Source organism: Penaeus monodon, chromosome 5 (genome assembly GCF_015228065.2).
Source record: "Penaeus monodon isolate SGIC_2016 chromosome 5, NSTDA_Pmon_1, whole genome shotgun sequence".
NCBI classification, from domain to species: Eukaryota; Metazoa; Arthropoda; class Malacostraca; order Decapoda; family Penaeidae; genus Penaeus; species Penaeus monodon.
The window spans coordinates 10,824,654-10,849,653 of record NC_051390.1 but is presented as its reverse complement, the minus strand read 5'-3'; the positions used below and the strand labels follow the sequence as shown (position 1 = coordinate 10,849,653).

At 36.5% G+C, this 25,000-nt stretch overlaps 2 protein-coding genes across 2 annotated transcripts in view; one reads left to right on the top strand and one right to left on the bottom strand.

Moving 5' to 3' along the window:
* Positions 1 to 18,261, top strand: part of LOC119572965 (multiple C2 and transmembrane domain-containing protein-like) — a 54,031-nt gene extending 35,770 nt beyond the window's left edge. Inside the window, 15 exon segments of the mRNA XM_037919929.1 lie at positions 3,248 to 4,390; positions 5,299 to 5,450; positions 6,598 to 6,756; positions 7,108 to 7,294; positions 7,436 to 7,632; positions 7,872 to 7,997; positions 8,195 to 8,231; positions 8,233 to 8,283; positions 8,588 to 8,733; positions 9,151 to 9,280; positions 9,680 to 9,769; positions 10,527 to 10,658; positions 13,863 to 13,969; positions 14,205 to 14,412; positions 14,809 to 18,261. Coding sequence (XP_037775857.1) covers positions 3,248 to 4,390; positions 5,299 to 5,450; positions 6,598 to 6,756; positions 7,108 to 7,294; positions 7,436 to 7,632; positions 7,872 to 7,997; positions 8,195 to 8,231; positions 8,233 to 8,283; positions 8,588 to 8,733; positions 9,151 to 9,280; positions 9,680 to 9,769; positions 10,527 to 10,658; positions 13,863 to 13,969; positions 14,205 to 14,412; positions 14,809 to 14,889 — 2,946 coding nt within the window. The 3' untranslated portion in view covers positions 14,890 to 18,261.
* Positions 18,262 to 18,346: 85 nt separating this feature from the next.
* Positions 18,347 to 25,000, bottom strand: part of LOC119573441 (mitochondrial mRNA pseudouridine synthase Rpusd3-like) — a 6,962-nt gene continuing 308 nt past the window's right edge. Inside the window, exons 2-10 of the mRNA XM_037920669.1 lie at positions 22,678 to 22,872; positions 22,194 to 22,367; positions 21,861 to 21,909; positions 21,501 to 21,551; positions 21,249 to 21,251; positions 20,316 to 20,611; positions 20,057 to 20,173; positions 19,313 to 19,471; positions 18,347 to 18,686 (exon numbers count right to left, since the gene is read on the bottom strand). Coding sequence (XP_037776597.1) covers positions 18,459 to 18,686; positions 19,313 to 19,471; positions 20,057 to 20,173; positions 20,316 to 20,611; positions 21,249 to 21,251; positions 21,501 to 21,551; positions 21,861 to 21,909; positions 22,194 to 22,367; positions 22,678 to 22,869 — 1,269 coding nt within the window. The 5' untranslated portion in view covers positions 22,870 to 22,872 and the 3' untranslated portion in view covers positions 18,347 to 18,458. The remainder of the gene's footprint in view (positions 18,687 to 19,312; positions 19,472 to 20,056; positions 20,174 to 20,315; positions 20,612 to 21,248; positions 21,252 to 21,500; positions 21,552 to 21,860; positions 21,910 to 22,193; positions 22,368 to 22,677; positions 22,873 to 25,000) is intronic.

The window sequence follows — 25,000 nt, the reverse complement described above, 5'->3', positions numbered from 1 at the left end:
ATATATATATAATATATATATATATATATATATTTATATTTTTTTTTTTTTTTTTTTTTTTTTTTTTTTTTTTTGGGGGGGGGGGTAATTGCAGTGAATATTTAGTTGGAACTTTCTCTTTTTTCCCTCCCTTCTCTTTTCTTTCTTTCTCTGTGTGCCTCTTTCCCTCCCCTCGCCCCCTTTCTCCTGTCGCCTCCCTCTCTCTCCCTCCTTCTCCCTCTCCCTCTCCCTCTCCCTCTCCCCCTCTCTTCTTCTCTTCTTTTCTTCCTCCCTCTCCTTCCAAGAAAATAAATTTGCATATACAGTGTTGCTTTACCCAGACAACATGTGTGTGAGTCAGCGGTCGCTGCCTTTAATACTAACCCACTATAGCATATACTTTTGTTATATATATATATATTTTTTTTTTTTTTTTTCATATGAAATTTACATACACGTGTACAATGTACGCTTTGTTGTTATTTTTGCAAGTCCCAAATTTTTTCCCCTTTGTTCGTTTTGTTAGTCGTTGGCTTTGGAAGGGATGTTTACGCGGTGGCATTGTGGCGTTAACCTACTAAAACGAACGCGATAAAAGAGAATAATTTTTAATAAACTTATAATAATGATAATAAATAAATTAATAAAATGAACAAAAAAAAAACTACGCGGGGTTGTTTCTGCTACATTTATGACGTCATTCGCTGATTTGCATTCGAATTGCACCAAGGGTAACTATCTGTATTGTGTTGTTGTTGTGTAGTTTATATCGACCAAGGGTAAATAAATGCCTGTATTGTTTTTGTTTTTGTGTCACGTTTCCTTGTTGTTGCTGTACGTCACGTTGAGTTGGAATATTTAAAATCGGTGGGAGGTGAAATCTTGTATTAAAAGGGCGTGGAAAATAGTATAGAAAAACATGGTCATTTTCACCTGTTTTGGGGAGGATGTAGTTCAAGTTCATAGTAATTTAATTGCTATAAAGTGTATTGAAAGCTTTATCCTAGACTTGGAGTTAATATGAGTCCCAAGCTTATTAGGTAGAAACATCATGATTGGTACCTTCGGGGGGGATGGCCAGATTTAGTAAAGTCTCCAACTCGCGTAAGAAAAGAAAACGGCGTCGTACCCTATGCCCATACCCTCATGTCCTACTTCTCGAATTTACTGGGTCACTATAATAAACTACCTTCTACTTTTTTCCTAATTAGAATGGGTTTACACGTTCAAGGTCCCAGGTGTTTATGACATAGCGTGGTGACAACGACTTTTTTAGCCCTTGATAAGGTCATTATCGCGTGACAGAGATTAGATATGTTAATTATGTAAGGTTTGGTATGCTGATGGTAGATTGGCAAGGTTTTTAACGCAGTATAATTAGTACTTCGGAGTATAAGAATATTAAAAACGATTTTTTACAAATACGCTTGCACACGAGTATTGTCAATACTTTCGGAAGAGAATTCATATCTCCGTGAACATCAATTATCACGATTTACAATTTTGAAATGTTTTTTTTAATGCAATAGAACTCTAGAGAAAGAAATGTGGAAATTCTGGGCGTTTAGAAAAAAATTAACGTGTTGATATCTCTGCCGATATTCAACACTGATACCATTAATGTCCATTTTAATATTGGCATTTCACTTTGTTTTTATCCCCGCCAGCTATACAACAATATGATATTGCAAATTCTCTTAACGTGTTCTATGATGCTTGTATTTTGGCAAGAATTATTTTCATATAGGATGTGCGTGCAAATGAAGTTATGTATATATGCATGTGTGAGCGCAGCCATGCTTTGTTCGTGATTCAGAATTTGTTTACATTTAAAAATCTATGTTGGTAATTTGAATAAATGAATCGGCACATTATTCATTTTTGTCGTTATATTCTGTAAATGAAAGTTAGTCCCGATTCGCGATGTCTTGATGAGAAACAACATTATCGTTTGTTTTCACTCTCCTCATGTTAACACTCGTATTCCCTCTTCTTTTGTTTTTGCATTTAATTTTATTGTTTTGTATGATCGTTATATTTTTTCTGATATGGGAAACCATTTTTAAAGGCAAACCGAGAATGGGGGTAGAATTAACGGGAATAATACATTTATCATTGTCATTACCTGGTTTTCTTGTTATGCATTTCTCTTGTAGATCATAAATTACATCAGGCAATTTGCGTTTTCCCGACAACGGGACAGGGAGATTTATTTCGTTTATTTTAGTATGTTTATCATTTAACTTGGGGCCGCGGTGGCCGAATGGTTAGAGCGTCGGACTCAAGACTGTCACGACGGTAATCTGAGTTCGAAGGTTCGAGTCACCGACCGCCGCGTTGTTTCCCTTAGGCAAGGAACTTCACCTCGATTGCCTGCCTAGCCACTGGGTGGCCAAGCCAGCTCATGTCAGTGCCGGGTAAATAGAGATGGTGACTCGATAAAAAAACACCGGGCGGAAAGCAATGGCAAAACCACCGCTCTAAATTGCTAAGAAAAAATCATGGAAGCCCATGATCTTCAAGGCCGCGGTGGCCGAATAGGTTAGAGCGTCGGACTCAAGACTGTCACGACGGCAATCTGAATTCAAGGGTTCGAGTCACCGACCGGCGCGTTGTTCCCTTGGGCAAGGAACTTCACCTTGATTGCCTACCTAGCCACTGGGTGGCCAAGCCAGCCCAAGTCAAGTGCTGGTCCCAAGCCCGGATAAATAGAGAGAATAATTACCTAAAAAAAAAGGTACCACCGGCACTCTCCGTGGAAAGGAACTGGGGACCCTACCACGTACTCACTCCAAGAGCATCACAACATGAAAACTACAATTAAGTATCATGCTGTGACCACGGCGGCTCAGACATGAACCTACCGTTAAAAGAAGAAGATCATTTAACCATATCCTCATTCATTTTGAAGTGTGTGTGTGTTTGTGTCTGTCTGTGTCTGTATCTGTGTGTGTACGTGTATGCGTATTAAACTTTTCTTGTGTGTGTGTGTGCGCGCGCGCGTGCGTGCGTGTGTGTGTGTGTGTGTGTGTGTGTGTGTGTGTGTGTTTGTGTTTGTGTGTGTCTGTGTCTGTATCTGTGTGTGTACGTGTATGCGTATTAAACTTTTCTTGGTGTAATGGAAACTTCAAGTGGTATTTCCGTGCGATGTGTGGTATTGGGGCGCTGGAAAACATGAAAGCATTTTATAGTGTCCGTGTGAATACGTTTTAAGTGTTCTTGTAACCAGAAGTGATCTAGTCCTCAAAATGTTTTGGCAATCCTTCAGCTTCTGCATGAAGAGTCTGAGTTCAGGAGCCATCATGTTATCACGAACACAGAGGATGTGACCATGACGAGCGAGGGAGTGAGCGCGTCCCCTCCGCGCGATGGCGTCGGGCACGGCACTCTCCAGGTGACCATCAGCGAGCCCCTCAGCCCCCTCAAGCCCCTCCGGAAGAAGGACTCGGGCTCCCCTGAGCTGAGGAGCAGCAGTCCCCTGGGCCTGCACAAGCCCGGCAAGAAGGACCGAGTCGGGGGCTCCTTCGCCAAGGCCTTCAGGAAGGTCTTCCGGAGCCGCACGCCTTCCCCGAGCACCGAAGACCGGGAGGAGGACGGCGGCTCGGAGGCGGGAGAGGAGCTCAAGTGCGACCTGTCGAGCGACTCGGACGGCCATGACAGCCACCGCCTCCTGCTGCGGTCCTCGCGGGGAACCGAGAGCCAGGACTCCGTGGAGAGGCACGACCTGGCCGGCATGCTGCTCAACAGCCATGCCCTCACGACCTCCAATGAGGAGTTCATGTGCGAGTCGCCCAAGGAATTTCTGTCGGTGAACAGCCCGGGCATGGGGAAGTCCCAGACGTATTCTGTGCTGTCGGAGGCGCTGCACCATGCCTTCGTGGAGGGCATGATATGCACCGGCACGGAGGACATCAGCATGGTGACCTCCAGCGAAGAGCTGCAGGGCCAGGGGAGCAAGAGCGAAAACGACACGGAGCACAGTCGCTCCATCGACTACTCCTTCTCCTCCACGAAGACGTGCAGCTACATTTCCTCCGAGGAATACGACGTGCACAGGAGGGATTCCGAGGCGCCCCTGACCAAGCGCTCCCTGCTGGTGCCCTCGGTGTCCCTCCGCTCGAGCAGCTACTCGGACCACTCCGACGGGGGCACCGACGACGACAGCAGCTCGCAGCACAGTCGGGACGAGAGACAGGACTCGGCCTCGCTGCCCCACACCGACCACAAGCTCTTCTTCGGCCATTTCTTCTCGTCTTCGCGCCGCTCCTCCATGGTGCCTCACGCGGAGGAGCCCAAGGCGGAGGGCGGCGGCCCGCACCCGGCGAAGCACAAAGACCACCCCGCGGGGAACCCTGGCGAGCACGGCAAGAGCCACAAGACGCTGGGGGACACTCTCAGCAAAGTTGCCGAAGTAAGTTGCGGGTCTTGTCTGATGGCCAAGGAAATGGCGGTGATTACGACCGCTGCTGCCTTAATTAGTCTCGTAATTATGGTGAGACTACTCTCTTGTAAAACATTATACAGTAACGGATCAAAACCGTGTAGATTGGCAGTTAGCTTATGTAATAAACTGCATTGTTATTCATACAATTTAATATGCAATAACATAGTTTATTTCGGATTTCTCTGTTTTCCCATAAATGGATGTGTATATTTTTATTAATAGATGAATAAATGTTGGAAGTCAAAGGCAAGATATATAAGTGCTGTTATTTAGCTTTAACTTGTGGAATAATAAGCCCCCCCCAAAAAAAAAAAATATATATATATATATATATAATAATAATAATAATAATAATAATAATAATAATAATAAAGCAATGTCAATTGTATTCAGAAACTATACTAGACATATGTGGTTTATTATTAGCATAATATAAACACACACACACACACACACACACACACACACACACACACACACACACACACACACACACACACACACACACACACACACACACACACACAGAAATAGATAGTGTATATAAACACAAATATTTAGTCAGTTAGTAGGGAAAAGATTGGTAATTTCATCCACATTATTGTAACCCGTAGGTTTCAATTAACAAAATCAGTTGTATAGTCTGTTTGACATTATTTACTCACTTAGTGTAAAGTTTTTTTCTTAGTTAAATCCACATTGATTAAAAGATGAATTTTTCCTCTCCCTTCCATGCCTCTCTTACTGTTTCTGTTGTAACTATCAAATTGTTCAACACAGGCTTAAGAAAGCGTGGCGTCCATATCACCCATTTTTAAAACACTCCCCCTATAATTCCCTCAAAAATCTACACATTAACCTTCTTTTCCTTGCAGTATTTGCAGCGAGGAGGTTCGAGATTGGCCGAGCAGCAACGTCGCCTCAAGAGTCAGATATGGAGTTCCGTGGTTACTATCGTCCTGGTTGAAGGCAAGGAGCTCCTGCCCATGGATCCCGACGGCACTTCGGATCCCTATGTGAAGTTCAGGTGAGGAGGGTGCTGCTAGGGTTCGTTAGGTTTCGTTATTTGTTGTTATTTTCTTGGAATTACGTTCTGCAATTATTTTGCGTATGTTTTCTAGCACTTTAGGAGATTAGAATTACCTTTTTTTCTTCATCTTTTTTTTTTTTTTCTTTTTCTTCTTCTTTCTTTCTTTCTTTCTATATAACATCAGAATATGTGAGCGTGTTGGCAGTAAGGGAAAAAATCCATAGGATGACTTGCAAAAATACTTTACGTACCTTCAAGATGCAGTTTAAGTATGATTTGGTAAAATTTGTAAATCTTCAGACTGTTACATAATATATAATCCCTCCTCCCTTTTCTTCTTTTTCTTTGTTACTCAAGGTATTTTCTTTTACCACAATAGATGCAGTGTTGAATATTGCAATTTCACCTCAGTTTTTAATGCAAGATGTTTTAATCCAATTTATTCCTTTGTCCTTATTTCACTTTATTTCTGTTTCTTATTTATTTATTCCAGTTGTACATTACAGCAACATCTTTATTAATATATTATCCTAAGATTTTACATGCTTTTACATTCCTTGCTACTTTTGCATTACAAGTTTTTTTTATAAATCTATTCAATTTTCTTTCACAAAGTTTTTTTTACTCTTATTATTATAATTATCATTATTATCATCATGATAATCAGTGAGCATTTTTGTAAAAAAAAAAAAATCTTTCTTTCTATTTTTCTTTTTTCTTTTTCTTTCTTTCTTTCTGTCTTTCTTTCTTTCTTTCTTTCTTTTTCTGTCTTTCTTTTTCATGGTACTTCTTAAAGGTCACTTTGTAAAGTACTTCATTAGAGAGATGACATTCACCTTTTTTCTTCCATATTTTAAATATATTATGAAGCATGAATGGCCTCTCGAAGTTTATTTTCTGTATTATTATTAATTATATAATTTTATGGTTTTATTTGTCTCTGGTCAATAATGCTCTATTATGTAGCCTCACTGATTTACTGAGCTGGTCTTGCATTTCTTATAGCTATGGTGAAAGAAAACCAGAAACCCACCTTTTACTCTAAATAACTATGCTTTTTTTCTAAACTTAAATCTCTTGCATAACATGAGACATTTTACCATTACTTTGTTTTTTTGTTTTTTTTTGCTCCCCAATTTCTTAGGCTTGGCAATGAGAAATACAAGAGCAAGGTGGAGATGCACACGCTAACTCCGAAGTGGCTGGAGCAATTTGATTTCCACCTTTTTGAGGATCAGAGCCAGCTCTTGGAACTGACTGTGTGGGATAAAGATGTTCGGAGTAAAGATGATTTCATGGGAAGGTAAGATATCGGCCGCGAGGCTTGTCTGTCTGGATTTTTGGGTATCTCTGTTGGATGTCTATATCTGGGGGTTTCCTTTTGCCTCATACTTCTTTTCAAATCTCGTATTGTATATGTATATGTATGTGTGTATGCATGTACATGTGCAAATGTGCATATGCAAGGAGTGAGTGAATGATTGTGTGCGCATGAGTGTGTGAGAAAGAGATGGTGAATGACACCCCAGTCATAAGACAACTGAAGAATGAATTGAACAACAAGTTTTACTTATTTCACAAGTAGTTTTTTTTTTTTATGTAACATTGTGCCTCATATTCCCCAAAGCTAAATAATCGCGTATATTTGCAACAGATGTACACTGGACTTGACACAGTACGAGCGCGAGAAGACCCACCACATTTGGGCGGAGTTAGAGAAGGGAGCCGGGTCCATATTCCTCCTCCTCACAATTTCTGGAACGACTTCTTCTGAAACCATATCAGACCTTCATTCATACCAGGAGAATCCCAGAGAATTAGATAATGTTTCCAAGAGATATGTAAGTTTATTTATATAGTTATTTGTTTGTTTATTTTTATATATTGAAAAAGGATAGGTGATGTTACACGCTATTATATTTATGAAGGAGATTTTTGCAAAGCCATCTTTTTTTCACACGGTTTATTCTTTTCCTTCCTAGGCCTTAACAAGATCTCTTCACAACCTGAAAGACATTGGCCACCTGCGGGTCAAAGTATATCGAGCGCAGGGCTTGGCAGCAGCAGACATAGGCGGCAAAAGTGACCCATTTTGTGTCTTGGAACTTTGCAATGCCAGACTTCAGACACAGACTGAGTACAAGACACTGTCTCCCACATGGAATAAGATTTTCACCTTGTTAGTGTTTCATTTTTGTTGATTTTTAGACCGAAAGAATCCATGATTGTCTACTTTATTTAGGTGATAAAAAAAAGAAAGAAAAAGAAATTATTTTGTTGTGTTAGCAAAAGTATTCCTAATATTGAAAAATAGTTTTTATTTTTCCTCCAGTATAACCACTCATTACAAATTGGGACACTGTATTTCACACTCATCTGTTGTAAATTCTGACTGCCAAATTTTCCTCTCTATTTCAGCAATGTTAAGGATATCCATAATGTTTTGGATGTCACAGTCTATGATGAAGACAGAGACCACAAGGTAGAGTTTCTAGGGAAAGTCGTCGTTCCTTTACTTCGAATGAAGAATGGCGAGAAGAAATGGTAAACGTTTGTTCTTTGCGTGCTTTTATTTCTCTACTTTTCTTACTGTTGTCATAAGACCTTTCACTGATAATGAAGTTTGCCTTTCATAGTCGTTTCAGCTTTGATCTCATGTTATTTTAAATGTTTGCGTTTATATTTTATTATTCCATGTTTGTTGTTCATTTTATTATCCCTTTTCTCTTTTCCAAAATTAGGTATCCGCTGAAGGATAAAAAGTTGCGTGCTCGTGCAAAAGGGGAATAATCCAGAAATTCTGCTAGAGTGTTCTGTTGAATGGAATCCAGTATGTATTGAAAAAAGAAACTTTTGCCATATAAACTGAATAGAAAAATGATATGTGGAATCAGATAAAAGTTGTGTTTTGAAGGAAGCTTCAGAATCCTAACCTAAACATAATACCCATTATTTGGATGTTCAAGCCATAATTCAAATCATATTTGACATATTTTTTGGACAAGGAGTATAAAATTAATAAACTATAGACATTAACCTTATCTTGAGTTCTTTGAACATCATACAAGTATAGCAGAGTAGAAACACCCCAGTCATAATTATTACGGTTTCTAAATTTGTTCTTTGCTTTCCAGATCCGTGCTGCCATCCGAACTTTCACTCCAAGAGAGGAGAAGTACATGCAGACTGAACAGAAATTCAAGCGCCAAGTATTTATCAAAAATGTCAATCGCCTTAAGTCTTCCATCATGGATTTCTATGAGTTAGGGAAATTTATCAAGTAAGTTCCTTTTTTGGAGGGTTTTGATGATGAAAATTAATTTCTCTTCCTCTTCTTGCTCTCTCTTTAGATCTCCCCCTTCCTTCCTCCTCCTCCTCCTCCTCTTGCTCTCTCTTTCCATCTCCCCCTTGCCTCCTTTTTCTCCTACTCCTCCTCCTGCTTCTCCTCCTTCCTCTCCTCTTCCTCCTCCTGCTTCTCCTCCTTCCTCTCCTCTTCCTCCTCCTGCTTCTCCTCCTTCCTCTCCTCCTTCCTCCTCCTCCTCCTCCTCCTCCTCCTCCTTCTCCTTCCTCCCATATCCCTCTCTCATCCCTATCAAGTCTTACATTGATATTGAAATTGTGTCTCAGTTGTCATACCGTCATGCGTATATAACAACATATTTTGACAATCTCTATAACCTGATCTTCCCTTCAACAGATCATGCTGGGAGTGGGAATCACCTGTTCGGAGCATCATAGCTTTCATATTATTCATGGTCATAACATACTACTTCGAGGTCTACATGTTGCCAATCCTACTGCTTATGCTCTTCCTCAGAAACTACATTGTAAGGGTTTTTAAAGTTGTCATTTGTTGATTTTTTCACATATGCTCATCTTGAATGAATTCTTGATATATTAATTCATTTTATGAAATTATGATAGAATTAGTATATTTGTTGAAATTATTGAGAAAATATGCAATTTGTTTGATTTAGTGTTTGTGCATGCATGCATGCGTGCACACCCACACATGTATATATTTAATTGCTTACATATCTGTCTGTTCATGTATGCAATTCCAGTGTTTATGGATTTATTTATCTGTATTTTTAAATGTATTAATACATTTTTTCGAGTTTCAGAAGCATATGAAAAATGAATTTACACTGATTACAAATATCTGTTGGGTATTATGCTTAATTTCAACAATACTCATTTATTTTTCCACGTCCCCCCCTTAACAGGTAATCTCAATAGTTGGTAGTATGCACCGAGAAGAAGAGAGTGAACTGTCTGGAGATGAGGAGGAAGTTGATGATGATGATAAGGATAAGGTAGATGAATTATAGATATGAGGAGAATTTTGCATGCCTCTGTTTGTATCTCTGTAGGTTGAATCGTTTAGTAGATCCAGAGCAAAAACACAATTTGGCATTAAAGTTGAATTAGGGTTTTGTGAATTTTTTTGCATGATTTATAGAAAGTAATGAGTAATAGTATGTTCTTTAGTTAGTTTCTATCTTTTATGTTAAATTGATTCATATTACTGTTAGAACTGGTAATTAGTCTCCTCTGAAAATTTGAATTCACTATTTGTGCTGCAAGGGATAGGCTTTCCACTATTCATTATCATTTAGTGAAAAACCTATACATTTGATTTTTATATATGAATTTCTTATCATAATTGAAAAAAAATGTCTCAGTGGTAATAGGCAAAAGAGCTAATCATGAAAGGTGGAAATCTTAATTCTTACGTCTTGATTTATTGATTACTCGACTATTATTGATCAAAGGTTGGTAATGGTACTCCAGATATTTATAAATAATTTTTTTCCTGTTGGTCTCTAAATGTTTGTACATTTTTATTTCTTTACTGTATTGTTGTATTTTGAAATAGTACTTTGTGTAGAAGTCTTGAGTCTTTTTCTGTTTTAATGTGTTGTTTTGTATTATTTTATTATTAATTATTTTGCTTGCAATTTTTGCCGCTTTGTGTGATGTAGCATTAGTGCAGCTGTAATGTGTTTCTAATTGTTTTCATTTTTGTTTTCGGACATTATGGATATACTTTACCTTTAAATGTTTTTACAGCATGACACATCGATTATCACCCTTTTCATATATACCTGGCTGTTTTTCCAGAATATGAGCGTAGAGGTAAGAAAAACAGAGAGTCGTAAGGAATGTGGAATTAATGCATCCTCTAATGACCTCAAAAGTAAGGTGAGGGAGAGAGAACTAACATGTAACTAACGCGTGGAAGCTTTTGGGATCCGAGTGGTGCCTCTTTGGAACGCACTTTCGATGCTTGCTTGCTTGCATTTTCGCTTCTTAACCATGACTTGCCGAATAACTCTGGTTTGTGGTGTATGGTAAGCAAGTACATTGATGGCATTACAGTATTTCAGTCTGAACAGAATGAGTTGAAGATTAAAGTGTAATTTTGAAGTATAGTAGAATGCCTGTCTCAAAATTACCATATATTACATATATTAGAGGTCTTACAACTTCCCTGATTTTTTTTTCAACTCTTATTTCGTTAACACAGTAAAGGTTGATCTTATATATACACACACAGGATTTTATGGGTGACTAATTCATATTTAAAATTTGGATTTCTTTCCTGGAAAAAGTGATCATAATGCTTGACTAATGTGTGTTAAATGCAAAATAGAAATCTCAGATTTAGGAAACATATTCACATCCATGCACACATGCAAACACATGCAGACTCTCATGCACACACATGCAACAATCATCTACAAGCATGCATATCCACATGCACATGCACCATGGCGGTATACACATTCACACTCCAACAAACCAGAACAAGCACACTCACTTGAACACACAGGCACTCACATGCATATGCACACACACACACACACACACACACACACACACACACACACACACACACACACACACACACACACACACACACACACACACACACACATGCGCATATATATACACACATACACATATATATACACACATGTATACACACACACGTATACACACACTCACACATATACACTATACACACATACATGTACACGTACACATATACACACACGCACACATACACACACACGCACACACACACGCACATACACACGCACATACACACACGCACATACACACACGCACACACACACGCACACACACACGCACGCACGCACGCACGCACGCACGCACGCACGCACGCACACACACACACTCACTTTCTCACTCACTGGCTTACTTCTGTACCTGCACATACTCAGTACTTACTCAGAAAAAACTAATTGAAAAACGATTAAAAATGACTTCAATTGATTTTCCTCTGTTTCAAAAGATGCTAGAATGGCCTTGGTTCTTTTCTTACTTCTTGTGAAAACTTCTTTCTAGCTTCAATTCTTCAATTTAGAATAAGGATAATGAGTGTGAGTTTTGAGTGTGAGAGTGGGAGGGAAGGAGAGAGGGAGAGAGAAGGATAGGAGAGAGGAGAGGAGGATGAGAGAGAGGAGAAGGAGGGAGAGAGGAGAGGAGGATGAGAGAGAGGAGAGAGGAGAGGAGGATGAGAGGGAGAGGAGAGGAGGATGAGAGGGAGAGGAGAGAAGGATGAGAGGGAGAGGAGAGAAGGATGAGAGGGAGAGGAGAGAGAGAGAGATCATGAGATCTTGAGAAAGAGAGAGGAGAAGGGGTAATATATGAAAATGCAAGTGTGGGAATGAAAATGTGAGTATGGGAGGAATAGAGATGAGAGAAGTAGACTGAGGAATTAAAAAGAAATGAAGTGAAAGTGAATAGGGATCATTCATATATTTGTTTCAGTGCATAAGGGTGAGAAAGTGAAATCAAAATAAAGCATGAATTAAAGCATGAGAAGTTTAAGCAAGTATAGTGAAAGAGAGCTAAGTGAGATGAGAAAGAGTGTGAGTGTATTGTGGAGTGTACATTGTGAGGGTGAGTGTGAGAGGGAAAGAAAGACAGGAGAGAAGTAGACAAAGATTAAAGAAGAAGAAGAGAAGGGAGAATAACTGTAATTGTATAACTGGGTATTGGCAGAAAGTGTGAATTATTGACTGACTGTGTGAAAATTGTGTACTAAATAGTCAACAGACAACAAAAGACTAATGACTGACTAATAGTTATAAACAAATTAATTGACAAATACTCGTTTACCATGGGGCAAGCTTGGATGCGTGAATCTAATGTACATTTAATAAATTTTTGCTTACAAGTGAAGAGAGCATTTGGTCTGGGGAGCTAAAAATTGAATATTGGTAAACAATTGATTTGCATTTAATAATGGAATTTGCATTACAATGATATGTGATTGCCATATGAAAAAGATTGCAGTTAACATAAGTCTTTGATTGTACAAATAAAAATTTGCGCATGATTTTCAGTATGTTTATAATTGTTTGATATTTTTTGAGAAATATTGAGTTATTGAATATTCAAGATTTATAGATATAAGAGATGTCATTATTTTAATTTATTTTTATTTATTGAATTAAATGTATGTAGTGTAATATTCACCATAAATTAGACTAGATAAGGGTATATAGGCATTCTTATCATACATATTCATGTATTTATTTTTGCGTTCATTCCATCCGTTGACAGAGAAGTATTGTATTTTATTTTGGGTATTTGTATTTTCGTGCGTTTTAAATGCTTCATTCCGATCATGCGGTACATTCTTGCCCCTTCCTCCTCCCGTATCTGACTATCGGACCTTTACATACTGGCAATAAGCCTGGTAAAGATAGTACCAGTTGTAAAATTAGATGGCAGTAGTGCCGCCTCAACGATTGGAATTCGCTGTGACCCACTAAGCCAATAGCACCGGGAAAGAAGTGCTTGGATCCCTCGGTCTCGGCAAACTCCCCCAACCCAGAAGTCGCACCTTTTATACCCCACTGGAGCATGTGCAAGACGTCAGGAGATCTGAAAGATTACAGCATTGCATTGCATTGCTGCTTTCAGCTCCCACTATATGAATACAAAGTTAAGTCACACAAGTCCCAATCAGGAGAGTCACCTTGAATGTGGTCTTCTGATCTGTATGTCTTTCTTAAACAACATCCCATCGTAAAGATACATCATTAGTCTGTGGTGACGAAGTTACAGCCAGCATAGAAATTTATAAGATTTGTTTATAAAAAAATTTGATACTAATGAGTGTAGGTTCTAAATGTCACGTGTATAAAGAATTTGGTATAGCTTTCATGGTATTCCAGGTGTTGGGTAGTATTGTAATTGCAGTTGTAGTTGGGAAATTGCTTACACATATGGCAGTTTTGCATTTCTTTTTCTTGATAAGACATGATAACTGATGTGTAAGAAGAGCAAACATAATTTGCAGCTTAGAGTACTGTAAATTAGTGCTTTGAAATATGTAACAGTGAATTACAAGAATCCCAATATTTTCAGGAGGAGAAGAAAACTCTCAAGGAAAGATTGCAAGTTATACAAGAGGTTACTGCAACAGTTCAAAATGCCATAGGTTATATTGCTTCCATCTTCGAAAGCTGCAAAAAGTAAGTTTGATTATAAACCACATGTTTGTAAAGTATTTTAATATGTTTTTCATATTGTTTTAGAAAGTTTACTGCATAAAAAAAAATTCTATAATACTAAAAGTTTTTTCCTGTGACAAGAATACATAGAAATGTCAAAGGTACATTCCAATAAATAAAAAAATGTAGTATAACATATATACTAGCTGTCATTACGGTATTTATAAGCATTAATATTTCTTTCTAACCCTGACAGCACATTCAACTTTTCGGTGCCATTCCTGTCATGGTTGCTGATCATGGTGTTGATGGTGGGCTCAGTAGTTCTCTACTATATTCCTGTTCGTTACCTAGTTATGATGTGGGGCGTCAACAAGTTTTCTCGCAAACTGTTAAGGCCTCACTCTATGGTTAACAACGAGCTTTTAGACTTCCTCTCTAGAGTGCCAGATGATGAGTTATTGGTAAGATCTCAAGAGGATTCCTTTGTTAGCATATTCATTTTTGGAACATTTTTGTGTGGTTTAGGTATGAATGAATGAATTTGAGAAAGGTTAATATCTTCGTTCAAGTTTGAGGTATTCTTTGTGTACAAATATATTTAGATTTATTTTAGATACAAGTTACTGAATTTTATATCACCATAATACCTAGAAAATGACAATGCCGTGTCAATTTAACTGCTATAATGTAAATTCTTCAATACTCCACTTGTATATTTCATATTCCATATTACAAGGAATTATAAACCATATATATTAGATTAATGTGTATTTTATATAATAGATATGTTCAACATTATATTTCATAGACAAATTTCTTCTGCATTTTCTCATACAAAAAACTATTTTCACTTCTAGCGGGATTGCCGTGAGTTACGCCCAATACCTCAAAGTCACGACGAGAAGAGAAGAGACCAGAGGAAAAAGAAGGTGGCGTAGTTCCCTGTATCAGGGACAGAGGATATATAAAATACTTTTTTTTTTTTTCCAGGAAAGTAAGAAGTTGTGGTGTCTCTTTACCACAGAGATGCTGGTTTTCTCTCAGAGTAAAAAAAATAATCAAATAAGATGATTGAAAGCAGTGACAATTCCTTTGAATTTAGAGACCCTTTAAATATCTAGGACACTGTTCAAAATATCATTACATACTAGATAGAGCAAATGTGAGAGATTTTAAAAAATCAAATTAGTCGTGGCAGTAGCTGAATCATGTAGGGAAAGCATTTAATCACAGCATCATCATGTTGAGACATAGAGCTGGAATATTTCCAGAGCAACTGCCAGATCTGTTAGAAAAACTAGGTCTTTTTTCAAGAATTACAGCTATTGTGTACAAGAGAATTTCTAGGCTAGAATCCAAACATTCTTATAGAATCTGTTGTCATCAGCATGAAAAGAATCCAAGGCATGTGCATTTGTATGATTGTATTTAAACTGTTGTTGTTGTTGTTGTTGAGAGTCTTTCATACATCTTTGTATTGCCATTTTCGTAAAAGTTTTTGCAGAGATTTGTAGGAAATAATTTTACAGTGACAATTGAATGATACTTAATTGTGAAGAAAACTATTGACTGATTTCCTCTCAACTTATGTATTTTCAGTGTCTGCATAATATGCATATCTTGTTATTCAAATTTCATGAATAATATATCAACTTTAAGCATGATAAGCTGCATAAGTCCCATATGAAGTATACCTTGGATTTCTCTCTCTAGTTTAAAACATGTTGCCAGGTACATGGGAACTAGTCTGTAAATAAGCCATTTGTAAAGATTTTAGAAGTAGATTTCATTACATTTAATTTTTTGTTCTCATTTTTTTAAAGAGGATGAGTAAGAAGTATCATTTTTATACATTTTGAGGGCTTGAAATTACCCCAATGGTGTCCCTCTCTCCTAAGATAAATTCTGACAAATAATTAATCCCCGCAAATCAACTCTTGAAACTGTATTAATTATTATTACAGGTAGATGTGAGGGTGGCTCATATGTATGTAAATGTCAGACATAAAAATACAAATTTACACATGCACAAAAAAAGGATTTTTGGTGATTCTACATAGAAGCAGAGCACATTTCACTGACTTGTTGAATCTGCCTGTTTTGATTACTATATATTTTATGTATATATGTATACACTTTTGCCCCCAAGTGGTGCTCTTATATTATTCACATTCCTAGCCATTGATCATATTTTGTTTTGTCAATAAATGTGTTGCCCTGATTTTGTATCCAAATTGCTTACACTAATTATCATCCAGACATCCAAACAATTTGAGAGTTAAGAGCTTCTGTCTCGTGCAGTGTCCTTGTGCAGCAAAGATTTACTACATATTTCCTCCTGTTTTAAAAGAAAGTTCTGTATGTATGGCATAATTAATGCACAGATATGCACAGCGTATACCCAAGAAGTTTTGGATGGTGATGTGGAATTACGAATATTAGCTCATGGTCTGTTAATACCTAATGGTGTCTGATAGGTTACACACCTGGAAAAGGACATTTGACTTTGGTTTTACAATAAATTGGACACTTGGCCAACACAAATGGCAAATAAATCTAATCACCAGTATTTTATCTTGTAAACTATTGTTTAGGTATAAGGAATACCATGTGATTGAACAAATAGGGTATAACAAAGAATAAAAGAGCACAGTTGCATCCAAATACAGCATTTACATGTTAGTGTATTTGTTTGACTGATCTAGTCAGTGTAAAATATTATTTTCATACTACAGTGTGGTTTAAGTTACAGTATTTATAGTCACTTTCCTATGGCACTGCTTTTATCGAAGCTGGGTTTAGTGTACTATTGATTGAAAACCGAGTTGGATCAAAGATATCTTGAGTATCATATCCAGCATCAGAAATCTTGTTAGTAACTCTGGTGAGGGGATTGCGTGTTATAGCATAATCTTTTTTTTTATAATAAAATTTCAGTGTTGTCAGTTTGACATATTTACCTGTGATACACAAGGTTGTTAGGGCTTCTGGTACATTTCTTTCCACATTTATCAGTAAAATATAAATCTCTCAGCAAACTTTAAAATTCAGTTTTCTATTGTTTAAATGAAAGCCCATTATTGACCAAGAAAAATATGAAATAAGTGATAAGTTTCCAGTTACAAACTCTTAAATTTCTTGCCCAAGGAAAATATACTTGTGTCTGTGATTAGTAACGAGTAATCTCCTACCTTTTATAGCTAGAAAATTGATTGCATAAAGATGGTTAATATTTTCACTTTCACCTAGTACATTCAGGTAAAAAAATGGTCCTATGTTTGGTAAAATGCATTATTAACTCTTTAAAGAAAGATTTAAGGAGATTCCGTTTGTAACATGAAATAATATTGTTGGTTTGATCTGATATTTCTGTTAGAATTTCTCAATATCTGTATGGAACTTTTTCATTTGTACATGATATATATATATATCTATTCTGCCAAATAATTAGGTGTGAGAGTTTATTTTCAGAGTTAAAATGAAAGAAAAAGGCATGAAATGTAAGGGTCAGTCTACTTCTGCAGTAGGAGCTTGTGATTTGTGAAGAGAAGAGAAAAGGTGATATGATTCATGTAATGGTGGCAGTATTGTATAATAAAGTGAAGGATTATAACTGTGGCATTAAATTAAATTATATGTTTTTTGTACACTCTCCATGCTTAACAAAAATATCTGCATAACGTGATATAGTAAAAACCGTAAACTGATATGAAGTCCTGGTGGAAAAAGTATTCAATGAGAAAAAGCAAATTGTAAATTCAGTAACTAATGCTCTTCCTACTTATTAAATTGCCATAGGGTTAGAAATTTTATCAATATATGTACAAGCATTTGGAAGGCCTGAGGTACTTCTTTAAAAATGCTATGTCTCTATATGGGTATCATATTCCAACAATTCTATAATACAGTCAGGCCCTCTGTTTTCTCTTTCCCTTCCTTAGTATCCATGGGCTTGTGAGCTTCATAAAATAAAAAAAAGTAAAAAAAAATACGCAAAAGTTGAAAAAAAGTAAATAAATAAATTGACCACCATAGACTTGCTCTAAAAAGTGTCCTAAAACGTCTCTTGGGAGGCTGACATACAAATCTCTTTTGCAAACTATTGAGAAGTATTGAAGTGCAACTAACAACCCATGGATTACTCTCGTGCATGACTTCCTCCACTGTGTTGTCCTCACTCCATCCATGCGGTGATATGATACGTGTTTGTCTGTTTGTCAACACCGATACCAATTGGTGCCACTGATAATAAACAGTTGTTTCATGTTCTATTTGATTATCTTAAACTTTAAATAAATATCTTTTATATGTATACTGTTTTATATTTCCTAAGACTCACATTTACATTTATACATACAAAACAAGAAGTCAAGAAATGAAATTCTTTCTTTTTACGCATATTGCTTTATATTATTAAAAGGTTCTTTTTTACATTTATACACATACATGTTGAAACAAGAATTCAACTTCTATAATAATGTACAATCTTTTAAAATTTATTGTAATATCATGAATTTTCCTCCACAATGTCCCGTTCACCTTCACTGGCAGTCATGAGTCCGAGCTGTCTACACGTCCACATAAAATGGTCAGGTGGAGGAGCGGTAATGACCAGGTCGGAATTATCCTTCTTGAAGCGGCTTAGTCGTAGTTTTGTGAGGTGCAAGTGGCAAGGTATCATCTCTACTGCTTTGTCTAGTAGATTCAATCTTGAGAAAGTATCATTGGGTAAAGTCTGCAAATAAGAAAATTAAAATGATAGTAGTATAAAATAAAATTAATTATATTTCTTAAAACAAAGGTAATGGTGCCTTGTACCTAAATACAAACTACTGCAATTTTCAATTACTGAAGTTTAACAAATAAGATTTTTTTTTTTTTTTTTTTTTTATGAATCATGCAGAATTGTCAACCCCTTCAATCCAAATCTAACAAGTTAATGAAAAAATTAAGTGAAGGCAACATCTGTACAGGAATAATTAGTATATTAAAATTACTTGGATTATAAAAGCAAAACTTGAATACGGTTTGCAATCCAAAACACACACAATTTTTATAATAAAATTAACTTTGTGATGACTAGTAACAATGTTAGGCATTTTCATGCTTTTGAAAAATGTTCTTGCAAACTGAGTAATCATGGTCACTCAGGATTCAAAAGTAGACATAGACAAAAATTTATTATTTCCTATTCACCTTTTCTTTATAATAATAATAATGAAAAAAATATAAAATTCCAAAGAAATACCCAATCAGAAAAGCTGATGCAATATTCAAATTAGCACTTTTATTTTTCGGCTATGGTATCCAAGGCTACAGTCAAAGGGATTATGGATTAATGCAATGGGATAAGAGTCTTACCTGAGGGACATATGATGTGAGATTCTGTACATCAACAAGCACCTTTTTGCCTGCAACTGCTTTTACTCTACCTCCATAAAAATGGTCTCCCAAGACAGGGCTGTAACTATATGCTAGCCATACCCTTAGGAAATGGTTCTTGGTGACATGGACATTTACCTGTTGATTAAAAAAAAATAATAATAATAATAATAATATTTTCTTGTACTGAAAGACAATTCATCAAATAAGGTAAAAGGTACCAAAAATACTCATTTGTAAATAAATTATAGTACAATCAACCATAAAAAAACAACTTTTTGGTTAGCCCCTATGATTATTAGGATGACATGACCATCACATCATGAAAAAATTTGGCTTGAGGGGTGGGTGACATGAACACGCTGTCAAGGGAAAATCTGGCTGAGGGCAGGGGTGACAGGGACTTGCTGCTGAGAGAAATTTGGCTGAAGGCCAGGGTGATGGGAATGACAAGTGCACAAAACTCTTGGATGGTGATTAGACTCAGGGGACATTTAGGAAGGGGCTTTTACATTATATCCATTGATAAATGAGAGTGTAATCTGTGAGCCATTTCTGAAGCATCCAGATTCAAGGGGTTAATATAAAATATTACCAAATTACAAAATTCTTCAATCAATTCATGAAATAAATGGTCTAAATTACATGAAAATAAATAATTTATGTAAGAATTCATACTTAACAATAGTCTTGCAGTTCTACAACAAATAACAGGGGTCTTACCTCAACAAGGGACATATCTGATTCTTTACTGAACACTTTTGTTACATGTTCTACAATGGCCAGTTTCATTTTCCCTCTTTTGATATCGGCTTTAGTGTATGCTTTCTTAATCACTGGCTAAAAAAGATAAAATACAGAATTTTAAAAAAAAGCTGCAGAAATCATCTCTATATACAAGACATATATCATTTGAAAACAAAAATTGTCAAAAATTTGCTGCATTCAAGGAACACACACATAATAACACTGAAGCACTCACCACATGCCCTGTGTTTGGAACATACTCAAGGCCAAAGGGAACTTTCTTTGCAACAGTCACGGGTTTTGGCATTCCACACGTTACAGCCCAATAAGTCATATGAGGTTGCTGTAATGCTTGCGATGATCTAAAACACTTCTTGACCTTTTCTGTGACATTGGGATTGGTACTCAGGAGAATTAAGCCACTGCTCCACCTATGAGGGGAAAAAGTCAACCAACATTTGAAGTAGTATAAGGAGGTAAAGAAGAAAAATTCACTCTCCGTATTATCTAAATACCATCTTATCCGGCATCAACGTTACAGGGAGTGAAGTATAGGAGAAAGGTGGAAAAAAAGGGATGAGAAGGTTGAAAGAGAGTCAGGGGGGAGAAAAAGGGAGGGAGGGAGGGAGGGAGGGAGGGGGAGGGAGGGAGGGAGGGAGGGAGAGAGAGAGAGAGAGAGAGAGAGAGAGAGAGAGAGAGAGAGAGAGAGAGAGAGAGAGAGAGAGAGGGGGGGGGACACAGACAAACAAAAAGAGACAGACAGCAGAGAGATGGGCAGACAACAGAGAAAATGCAAGACAGAGAGAGACAGAAAGTCAAAAGCTCAGGAGTAAAAAGAGAACTACAGTAGGAATAAGAAAATAAAGCTTGGTATTCTGAATCCACCAAGGATTGCTTTCAAATTTTACTTTACATTTTTTGCTTCCTGTAATGAGATATCTATAATGTATCATTATCTATTTATTCATTATTATTATGGCTGCCATTTAATCTTTACATCTTTGCTCAGTAGTAAAAAAAAAGAAAGAAAGAAAGAAAGAAAGAAAGAAAAAAAGGAAAAAAAGAAAGAAGAAAGAAAGAAAAAAAAGAAAGATAGAAAAGAACGAAATAAGAAGAAAGGAAGAGAAAGAAAGAAGAAAGAAGAAGTAAGAAAGAAAAGATCACTAACCTTCTGCGATTATGATCACTCAGAATGCCATAAGTTTACACAGAATAAGTACCTGAAAAAGTTATGAATCAAAAATCGAACAACTTCTGCAGATTTGATCACATTAGAAAGAAAAAATGATACGAAAAACATTATAGAGTAACCAATGAAGAAAAGGAAAATGAGATCTCTGTCCATGAAGCAGTGGTCTTCATTCTCTTTTCATCCACACAAAAACAAAAAAATTCTACTAGTGCTAAAACACCAAGGTACTATCCTTTTTACACCTGAAATCTGGTATCATATAACCTTGAGAGCACATACCTTGAAGTTAATGAAACAGAAATACTGGCTCACATGATTTCAGACATCAGTACAGGAAAACATTTACATCCTTGGGTAAAACTTGAAACTTTCCTTTGCTGTTTGCCAAAATGGGATAAGCTCTCTTTGTTTGATATTTTGGTATGTGACAACTCTTTATTAAACTGGCATAAGGATTTTTTGGGGAATCCAGATTTTTTTCCCTAGACTTATTGTAATCAAATTTTCTAGTGAAGAATAAGGTCATATATTATCTTATTTAAAAATTAAAATTGGAAATTGTAATTTTGTGAACTAAACTATTCTTACCTGTGATATGCATACCCATGCCATTTGAAATATGAAATATACAATTTCCCTGTGTTAAATCATTTTTTTTTATTCTACAAAAGTACAAAACTGAATGACAGTGATTCAAGGCTTCAAACACTTATTATAACAAAAAAAAAATAGTTTTAAAGGAGACTAATTCAATTTATTTGTATCCAGACAATCATTAAAAAACACATAAGATAGAAGTTACAATAGGATCTGACACTTTTACATCAATTTTCAATTTTTATCTCTTGGTATCCAGGACAATGCATTAAAAAAACACTACTAAGGACTGAGAGAGTTACAATAGAGAATCTGACACTTTTACATAGGAAGGGGAAGAGCAGTAGAGATAAGAGAAACATTACATAAAGGAAGGGAGTTAAAACACTTACCATCATTATACACTTCACTGCTTTTTAAATGCAAAGCTAATTCCTTTTTACTTTGCCATGGGTAGAGTTTCTTGAAGACATGCTTTTTCACAGTGCCTTCTTTCCCCTGCAATAAGTTGTAATACCAAAATAACTCAATAATAAAAAATATATATATTATCAATAAAAGATCACTTACAATCTACAAACTGATACATAAATATGAACAGGTAATGTGCCCCAAATATCTGATTCAACAAACCTAAAGGTAAACTATCTCCTGATATGTCAACACTGTCCATTGATGGCTACAAAATTAATACAAATTTTTAACTATGATTTGCCTTTTTAAACAAATGTAGCCCAAATAAAAACAAAATATCACATTATAAGACTGCATGATGATATGTCGGATAAAACAGGAAGATTTTTCTCACCTCCAGCAAGCGCTTTCTCAAAGTTCTTCGTTCCTTTCTGTCAAGACCAAAATTGCCCATAGGATACTTGGGTTCCTTTTTCTTAAATGAAAATTTGGAAGCAGTGGCCATGTTTTGACAGGCCATCCATCTGCATTCGACAGAGAGCAGCCCATAAAGATTTTTTGTTGAGTAGCAAAACATTTTGGCCATAACCTGCAAACAAAAATAACATAAGTTTCCTTGTTAGAGGAAAAGTGAGAAAATACATATGAGAAACACAAATATGTTGTGAAATAAGAGGATACTCACACAAACTTATGCATGCTCACTCAAAAGCATGTGTACACACAGAAGAAAGCTCCTTTATATATATCCGAAACTATGGATGCGAAGTCACTTTGTTGTCAACATGGTACTTTTAATGATATTCTAAATTATACAGAGTAATCCATTTCTTTCTTCCTTTTTCATAATGATAGCACAGTCAAGGAAGTTAATGGTAAATGTTACCAACTATCCCAAAGAAACTTTTAAATTTGATTTTTTCCTTATAATCAGATTGGCTGTGATCTATCTAACTCACCTGAAACTTGGTCCAAAATCAATTGTGGCAACAAGTAATCATCACCTCCACACCTTTGGTACTTCAACAAAGGCCAACAATTCTACCTGCTCTACAATTCTAGAACTATCTTGGACGTAACAATGGTAAATGCTTACCATATATCCCATAAGGATGTCTTTTAACATTCATGACATTTACCACATTATTCACCACTGCTCATGCAGATTTATTAGCGGAGGTCATACTTGGGAAATACAGCAATTTTATGCTGTATATTAAGGGTTTGTGCCAAGAAGTAAGCTACAGATTCTGTATCTACACTAGAAAAAAACTGTGGACTTTCATAATTAACCCATAATTGACGGGTAGCATTCATAGAGGCCGGGGCCTCGCTGCCAGGGGCTTATATCGTCGCCCGAGCATGCACACTCATGCCAAATACCAGCATCCCATGCCGTTTCTTCGTAATACTACGAAGATATGTTGTATTTTCAATTTTCATTATTTTTTACAGTCTCTACTTGCCAAACTTCCTGATAAATCGAGACTGAAGGGTATTTTTGTTGTTATATAGACTCCATAGTTGATCATTATTCGGTCTATAGTCCGAATAAAATAAGCAGTGTGTGGCATCATGGAGTTGAAATTGTCGGTTTGTTGCATTTTTTTTGTTTGTTGCATGGTAAAAATGAGAGTGTTAGAACCGACTTAATCACACTTTCACTGGCAAAAACATAATCTTTTGCCGTGATTGTAACAAAAAAAAAACTCATGGCATGTCCATGCATACTCTATGGCATGTGCGTATGTGCCCCCGGCAGATGGTCCCGCCATGCCATGGCATGTACGTACATGCCACCCGTCGGCAATGGGTTAACCTTTACTTGGGTGATGAAAGAATACATTTTATGAGATATATACAAGATACTGTATTTTTAACATTTTCCATCATGTTAAGTGTAAGGTAATATTATTTTAAACCATACTTTTAACAAAACAACTTAAGCATGCAATTAGAGTCTTCACCATAAATGCATCCAAAGCCTGAAAATATGAATTAGCCCATAGCCATTGACATGTTATGTACACTTCCTTACAGCTTTTTATCAAGAGAGACACTGCGCATGCTGTTTATGCATATTCAGTACAACTGGTACATTCATTAACATATTTTATTATGAACACGCCACAAACACAGTAAAGTACACACACATTACAATGAAATACCAGAAACAAGGAATAATAACTGCAAAGTTAGAAGGCTGTGTGAAACTAAATAATTGCCACAAAAGGAAACACTGACACAACAGAAACAAAAAAAAAAACATGACAGTCACTCATCAAGACTTCATAATCAGACATTATAATACCAATCCCCCCCTCCCCAAAGAAAAATAGGAACAGTAAATTTAGACATGAATTTAGTCAGTTGAAAGACCACAAGGTATTTGCTATCAAGAGCAATGCACCCTCCAGAGACTAAGTCCCAAACCCAGGGTATAATGTGAAACCAAAATCCAATCTCCTACCAACTATTTACTCTTTAGACAGGGAGCAATCTCACAGGATATGCAACGTTAAAAATTCTGTTTCTCTGAGGGTGTTGTGGACTTTGTCTCTGAGGAGTGACATGCAGCAGATATTTTCGTAATTTCACGGTAAATATGAGGCTGGAGCAGCTGTACCCGTGTTATTTATTACTCCATTATTTATACTCTATAAGATGGCAGTGTCCATTTCCCTCTATCTCTGTGAGTCGCTCTCGGTGACATTAAA